The following is an 8,164-nucleotide window of genomic DNA, read 5'->3' as shown; positions in this document are numbered from 1 at the left end:
CCTACCCTTTACTCCTGTATACCAACAGTAAGTACCCCCCCCCCTCTCCCCTTCCTCCCCCCTCCTCCCCCTACCCTTTACTCCTGTACACCAACAGTAGGTAACCGATGCTGTCTTTCCCTTCCCCACAGGAGGAGCCCTACGTGATGTTCAAGAAGTCGGACAAGCCGCTGTACGGCAACGACCGCTTCGAGGGCTACTGCATCGACCTGCTGCGGGAGCTGGCCGCCATCCTGGGCTTCACCTACGAGGTGCGGCTGGTGGAGGACGGACGCTTCGGGGCCCAGGACGAGTTCACGGGCCAGTGGAACGGCATGGTGAAGGAGCTCATGGACCACGTGAGTCGCCAACGCAGTGTGTTCCTGTTGGCGCACGCGCACACACGCATGTTGGGGGTGAGGGCGGAGGGTGCGGGAGCGGGAGGTACCCTGTGGCGCGGAGAAGTTGCGATGGAATCCCTGTTTGGGGGGGGGGGGGGGGGGGGGGGGGGGTGGGACTACCCTTGCTCCACTGGTGGGGAAGGGAGTGACAGTGCCGCGTGTAGCCCCCCCCCCACACACACAAACTCACTCACGCACACACACACACACCACAGAGTCTATATCATTATGTCTGTCTGATAACACAGCCCTCTGATGGCAGAGATAGTCCAGACGCCAGCTTAAATGTGGCTTGCGGGATTGAAGTTTCCCCGTAATGATAGTTGTCTCAAACAACAGAGAACCTACCATTTGCAGCCCAGAGCACGGAGGATGGGGGGGGGGGGGGGGGGGGAGGGGGGGCTTTTTCTTCCCTTGTGCTGTGTTGTCCCTTTTTTTCCCCCTCTCTTGTCCAAAGCTTTAGTACGGGCGAAATTTGAGGAAGTTTAATGGAAACAACAAAGCGTCCCTGAGAATGGTCAGCGGCTAAACTCTATCCTCCCCTCTCGTCCGCGGGTCCCCCCGTATCCACCCCCCCACCCCCCCACCCCCCCACCCCCCCCACCCCCCCCACACCCCCCACCCACCCCCCCCACCCCCCCCCCCCCACCCCAACGCTCCGCTCCCAGCTCACCCACCTCTTTCAGCACACTGAAAGAGTCTAATAACTAGAGGGGAATCTAATCCTTGGCACTGGATGAAAGACAAGCCCTCCCCCCACCCTCTCTCTCTTTCTCTCTTTTTTCCCCTCTCTCTCTCTCTCTCTCTCTCTCTCTCTCTCTCTCTCTCTCTCTCTCTCTCTCTCTCTCTCTCTCTCTCGCTCTGTTTCTCTTTCTCGATCTCTCTTTTCCCTCCCATTCTATCCCACTCCTTCCATTTTTTATGCCTGCTGCTGGTTGATGGGTTCCCGCTCTGTCTCCTCTCACTTGCACACCCGTACACACACACACACACACACAGGCACACACACACACACACACACACACACACACACACACACACACACACCACACACACACACACACACACACACACACACACACACACACACACACACACACACAGGGACGCACGCTAACACACACACACCTGAGACACACATGAGAAAAGTAACTTTTCTCCTGGTTTCTGCCTCTTTTACCTGTTTTTTTGCATTGTTGCCTCCCTCTCCCCCCACCCACTCTCTCTCTGTCTCCCTCCCCCCTCCCTTTAGCTCTCGTTCTGTCTCCCTCCCAGGGCTCGTGGGAGATGTATGGGGCAGGGGGGTTTATAATGCATTAAGCTGTGATGGGCGGAGAAGGAGGAGGAGGGTGAACAGAGAGAGAGGGAGGGAGAGTTGGGAGAGAGGGAACGGTAAAGAGGCCGTTCTGGTGGCTTTAAGCCCCGACTTCTCCAGCCTGTGGGGAGGGTCGCAGGAAGCGGCTCGTCTGAACTTTGAACTGAGCTTGCCGCATTCAATCATTTTATCTATATATATATATAGTTCTCATATATATATATATATATATATATATGAGAACAAAACAAAATTCAATGTATCACCTCTGCTCCTACTTGGTTTGTTTGTTTAAATATATTTCCTCCGCCTGTATCGGTTGTCGTGTTTATTCGCAGTGAAAGGTCTTAGTGTTTTATAGTTTGGTTTTCACCAGAACCCGATTTGGTTTGGAGGGAACATGGGCTTACCGGGCTTTTCCATGCGACTGGCACCATGCGAGGGGGATTTGGAGAAAGCAATAACAAAAGCTACTTATCTAATTGGTAAACAGAGCCGTTAAATGGTGGTCGGATTAAACGGTTGCAGAACTCCGCCGTAATTGCTGCCAGCCCTCGCACACAGTCGTGCAGCGCACACACGCACACGTTGCTCAGGCACGCATTTGCAGGCTACTACACACACACACACATACAAACACACACACACACGCCAACAGACAAGCACACACTGGAACACGCACATTTTCTGACTTCCTCCATCCAAACATAAACACACTGATAACCTCTGGTTTGAACCCTTTAAACATTCCATTGAAGGACTTCATTGCCAAGCCAACACCCCCCCCTCCAATTCCAACCCCCCCAACTTCTCCTCGTCTTCCTCTAGCTTCCCCCCACCCGCCTCCTGGGTCTTTCTCACACAACCTCTTTATACCTCTGGGTTGGAGGTGGGCCAAGCGAGTGCGATGACGGTACGCGGCGGGTGCCAAAAACATTACACGTGACGAGCTGTAGCAGCAGAGCTGTCCACTAGCATCTCGTTTGCACAGAAGACACAGCCCCACTCCAGCCCCGATGGCGTGCGCCTTCTGGAGACTCGCATTCAGCGTTTGGTCCACACAGCTTTTGCTGTGTGGGGGTCAGTGTTAGGGTTAGAGGCACCGTCGTGGTTGTTTTGTTGATGTCGTTACTATTCGTGTTGATTAGGCAATGGGTTCTGTTCTGGGGCGACATGACACACGTTTTGATTTGTTGGTCCATTGATACAGCGCCTCGGGATTTAAAAGAATCAAATGTTTCTTTAAAAGAAAATCACTTGAATCAAGTTCTCTTGATTCATTGCCATCATGGATTTGAAGTGCGTTGGAACAGGAGGCCTCGGTGGCCATTTTGGTCTGTTGTGAGGATGTTTAGAGCGTGGGTTCATCCTGGGATGGCTGCACAGCGCTATGTCGTGTTAAAGTGTGCATGTGTTTGTGTGTGTGTATCTGTGCGTGTCTGTCTGTGTGTTTTTATCCGCACACAAAGCTGAAGTGTGTTTGTTTGTTGATTGTGTGTCATCGTGTCTGTTTATGTCACTTTGTTCATGAGAGAAAAAAAGAGAGGGAGAGAGAGAGAGAGAGAGAGAGAGAGAGAGAGAGAGAGAGAGAGAGAGAGAGAGAGAGAGAGAGAGAGAGAGAGAGAGAGAGAGAGATCCTGTTAGTTAAGCCTGTTCTCTCTTATTGGGGAGCAGTAAAACCTCCAGACTTACCAGCCTGGAATTTACTAATGACACACGTGGGCCTCAGATGAGTACAATTTTGTGTGAGTATGAGTGTGTATGTGTGTGTGTGTGTGTGTGTGTGTTTCTCTTTGTGTGTGGGTGTCTGTCTGTGTATGTCTGTGCGAGTGTAAGTGTGTTTGTGCACATGTGTGTGTGTGTGTGTGTGTGTGTGTGTGTGTGTGTGTGTGTGTGTGTGTGTGTGTGTGTTTGTGTGTGCATGTTTATGCATTTGTGTGTGTATGTGTGTCCGTGTGTTTACGTGTGTGTGTGTTTGATGCACTGCTTGGCTCATAAACTATGCACACACATACGCACAAAGGCAATACACACATAAACAACTCATCTTTGCATCTCTCCCCTTTAAAGCAGCACTGCTCTTGAGCACACGCATTCAGCCCCATCTCCGCCACAGTTTTGCCCCAGAGCAGCTTGTTCAGGGGAGCGGGGCAGCCGTGATGCCCCTGGCTAGATGGAGATGGAGGACGCTGTCGGGGCAATGAAAAGAATGAGGCCAGTGGCACATGGGCCTTTAAATCCTCCATGTCAATAGAGTCTCTGGGGCCAAATAATGGCATCACTCTGGGTGGGAGTTAATGTGAGCTGATAGCATGAGGGCCGGGGGGTCAAGGGTTCATGGGCTCGCGCTAGGCTGTCAGGGAGCTGAATACTCTGCAAGTATAACCCCCCTCCCCCTCACCATCCCGCTCACCATCCCTCACTTCCTCCCCCCGCCTTCCTCCGCCCCCCCCAAAACCACACACACACACACACACACACACACACACACACACACACACACACACACACACACACACACACACACACACACACACACACACACACACACACACACACACACACACACACACATACATACATACATACATACATACATACATACATACATACATACACACACACACACACACACACACACACACACACACACACACACACACACACACACAGGCAACACCAGTGCACACCACTATCTATCTTTGCTTCTTTGTTTCTGTCTTTCTTTTTTCCTTCTTTCATTGTTTCTCTCTGTCCCTCTCTTCCCCGCTGGATTCTGAGGAATGGTTGTGGAGTGAGGGGGGCAGGGGGAGAAATGTGTGTGTGGGGTGGGGCTGGTTTGGGGTGGGGGGGAGGTTGTTTGAGCTCCATCTCCCCACAAGGAATGTGGAGGCCAGGGTGGTGTTGGCGAGGTGGAAGGGGAGGGGGGGACAAGATAAACTGTTTTCAACCTTGCTGTCGGAGTGTGTTGACAATGTTCAAGTCTGATCCATACTCCTAAGGAGAGACGAGGCTAAAAGACTAAGCATGTGTAAACGGAACCGTGATCAATTGGAGAGAAAACTATGGTTTGACGAATGTCTGTATTGCCGTCTGGCATACTCATCAAACACCAGGAAAAGCGTGGATTAAGTGGATACACTGGTAAATCTTTTACCCTGCTCCTGCGAGTGTGTACTATAGGGCGTGCAAGGACATGAGAGAAAACATGTCTGTCATCGTGTTTTCACCTTACACCAACATGCTCCAGAAGGGTAGAGTCCCCCCCAAAACAGACTCAAAAACATCCAGATGGGAAGCGCAAATATTCCAACAACCTAAATATGGCTGCAAACTGTCAAACAGTCAAACCGTCGTCAATCTGCGTCGAAGCAGGATTTTCCCCAACCAATCATTGTCTAGTTCAACGCAGATACACACAATGAATTCTTCTTCCACAAGCAGTTCTCACGAGCATACACATCATCTCTTCTGTGAGCCGCTGGAGAAGCGACAAGCGCAAAGTTGTTGCAAACGTCCGTGTGTCCGAGCTCGCGCCAATGTTGTGTCCGTGTCTTAACTGTGACCTGCAGGCTGAACGAGCATAACACAGAGTCTGTCTCTTCCCTCTCTCTCCGTCCCCACCAGACACTGGTACCTCCATCGGCTCCACCACCTCCGTCGACCGCCGCTCCCAGTGGTGCAGCGTGGCCTACTGGGAGCAGCGGACCCGCGTGGGCCGCCTCTACGCGGCGCGCGAGCCCTCGCTCGGCATCTTCTACGACCTACCTCAGGGCACGGGCCTCTGCCTGGGCCAGCTGCACGCCGACGCCTACCAGCGTCGGCGCCGCCGCCGCGGCAACGCCGACGGCGACGGCGACGACTCGGACCCCGACGGCGAGCCGACGGCGGCGGCGGCGGACGCGCGGGGCGCTCGCCGCGGGGGCGTGGCCAGCGGCGTGCGACAGGTGCGCGATAAGATCGGCCACGGCATCGCCCTGAGCCAGGAGGCGGACGGCGTGTGGGTGTACAACCGCAGCCAGCACCCGGTGTTTGTCCACTCCCCCACCCTGGACCTGCCCGGCGCCCGCGGGGGCCTGACGGTGCGCCGGGTGGTGCCGGGCTACTCCCTCAAGGTGTTTGACTACGAGCGCTCCGGGTGGTTGGCGGAGCACGGGGTGAAGCCCGAGGGCCAGGAGGGGCCCTGGGACCCGCGCAGCGTGCGCATCAGCTTCGCCAAGGGTTGGGGCCCCTGCTACTCCAGACAGTTCATCACCTCCTGCCCCTGCTGGCTGGAGGTGCTGCTCAGCAACCACCGATAGCACACACACACACACACACACACACACACACACACACACACACACACACACACACACACACACACACACACACACACACACATGGACATTGCGTAGACAGTGATGCACAAAGACCCAAACACCGACACGCACACAGAAACACACGCAGCAACATAAACTCAACAGCGCACACCTATGAGGTTTCGTAACCAAGTATCGTAATTGTAATCTACCTAGATTTAATATAAATCTTTATATATTATATAAAATATATTATACATGTAAATACCTGAGTCATTTTTACAATGCAATTATTTATGTATAGTGTAATGTGTATATGAACAGGACAAAACTGAACAGGAGTAGGCACTTTTGATTCTATATAAGTATGGCGTTGATTATTTTTCTCTTCAGCGTTGTTTCCAGTATGTTAACTGCTAAAATTACGACAAAGCTGGTTAATGTTCTCAAGAATTTACGATTCCAACAGAAAGTTTGCCATTCACACATTGACAATAAAGTATTTGTACTATTATATGCCTCATGTTTTAACAAGTGTGTTTATTCCTAATTGAATGGGATTTTAGTCAAAATAACATGTCGATGAGTAATCCTTTGAATACGCATAACCCAGTGGATTGCAATGCCAACTTAAGGATTCTACGATTTTAGCTAAGCAGAGTTTTTCATGAGGTCTGTAACTATGATGCAAATATTGCTTTTTTGATTTCTCAAGCATCTAAAACTTGTAGATATGATCCTTTCAAGCAGCGATACCAAATCATAAGATCTCAGGAAGAAAAGCAACCTTGAGAAACATCCATCTTGGCAAACACAATTGTGTAAAATACAATACTGAAGCACACGTCGGAAAGATTAAACAAGATAACCACAGAGCTGCGCGCAGGCCCAAACCCGCCCCTCTCCGAGTTTATGGCAGGGTGGCATCCTGTTTTAAGTCCTTCAGCAACAGTTATTCGTGGAAAACTCAAATGAAAAAGCCAGCTAAGCGGTCCGGGGCTGAGACTCCGTGGCAGTGAACCTCTCTGGCGGTGCTTGCGTAACTTCCAGTAAGGATCAACGTGGTGGTGAGGTGGTCGTCGTCAGGGGGGGGCGCTTATTCTTTTTTATTTCCTCTTTTTTCGTTTTGAACCCTGCAGCTATAGGCTGACTAATGAAACTTGTAATTAACTTGAGCTCGAAAAAGAAAAGGAGGAAAGAAAAAAAAAGACCCAGAGAGGCTTAATTACAAAGTTACAGTTGCAACAGGAAAGTGAGGCTGCATCAAAAATCCCCCCAACATTTAAAAAGCTTTAACGTCCTCATGGTTGTGGTCTGAGCGTCTCTTCAGAGAAGGAAAAACGTAATCTGCTTTAATGTGTTGCTTTGGCACTTTTTTTTACCAAATGGGCACATGTTAAAAAGCTGTTGGAGGAGGTCATCATCCATTTGTTCAGCCTTCCCAGACGGGCCCTGGACATTCCCATCCACCACATCAAAAATTCCTATGTGTATTTCAGTCAAGTTTCCTCTCTGCTTTTCCAGGCAATATGTGGGATTTGTGGTCAGGATACAATGGAAGGATTCAAAGGGAGGAAAGGGGTGAGGGGGCGGGCTTATGAGGTGGGCTTATGAGGTGGGCGTTGAGGTGTATGTATGACGTTTGTGAATGTGTGTGTGTGTTTGTGTGTGTGTGTGTGTGTGTGTGTGTGTGTGTGTGTGTGTGTGTGTGTGTGTGTGTGTGTGTGTGTGTGTGTGTGTGTGTGTTTAGTGGGGTGGGGGAAGAGGGATGGCATCTGGTTTTGTGTGTGTATGTACGTGTGTGTGTATGTATGTGCACACTCACGCGCGCGCGCGCGTGTGTGTGTTAGGAGTGCAGAGGGATGGCATGTGGTTTTGTGTGGCAGTTTGGGATTCAGGGGTGTAGCTGCTGGCTCTGAGTAATATGATACCAACAATTTCAGTTCTCTATATCTTTTCAAATTTCTGTCTCTCATTTAAAAAAAAAAAGAAGAAAGAAATCCCTCCCTTTTCGTCTGGTTTTTCAGTTGTAAATGTTTTTCATTGTCCAGAGTAGTTGCTTTGCCTTTGTCTTAAGACTGCCCATGAAGCCAATGGCTGCATGTATTGGAGGTAGGCCCTTGAGTGCTGGGTTTGGGTGGGAAGGGTGGGGGGGGGTCTGCGGTGTG

At 50.9% G+C, this 8,164-nt stretch overlaps 1 protein-coding gene across 1 annotated transcript; it reads left to right on the top strand.

Annotated features, from left to right (window-relative positions):
- The first annotated feature begins 107 nt into the window (after positions 1–107).
- On the top strand, positions 108–6,510 carry LOC132472454 (mothers against decapentaplegic homolog 6-like). The gene is made up of 3 exons (XM_060072061.1): positions 108–338; positions 1,656–1,669; positions 5,288–6,510. The coding sequence occupies exons 1-3, from the start codon at positions 108–110 to the stop codon at positions 5,994–5,996; spliced, it is 954 nt and encodes a 317-aa protein (XP_059928044.1). The 3' UTR covers positions 5,997–6,510.
- Positions 6,511–8,164: the final 1,654 nt, after the last annotated feature.

This window comes from Gadus macrocephalus, chromosome 14 (genome assembly GCF_031168955.1).
Source record: "Gadus macrocephalus chromosome 14, ASM3116895v1".
In the NCBI taxonomy this organism is placed as follows: Eukaryota; Metazoa; Chordata; class Actinopteri; order Gadiformes; family Gadidae; genus Gadus; species Gadus macrocephalus.
Note: the sequence above shows the minus strand (reverse complement) of the source record. Positions and strands in the feature narration are given on the sequence as shown.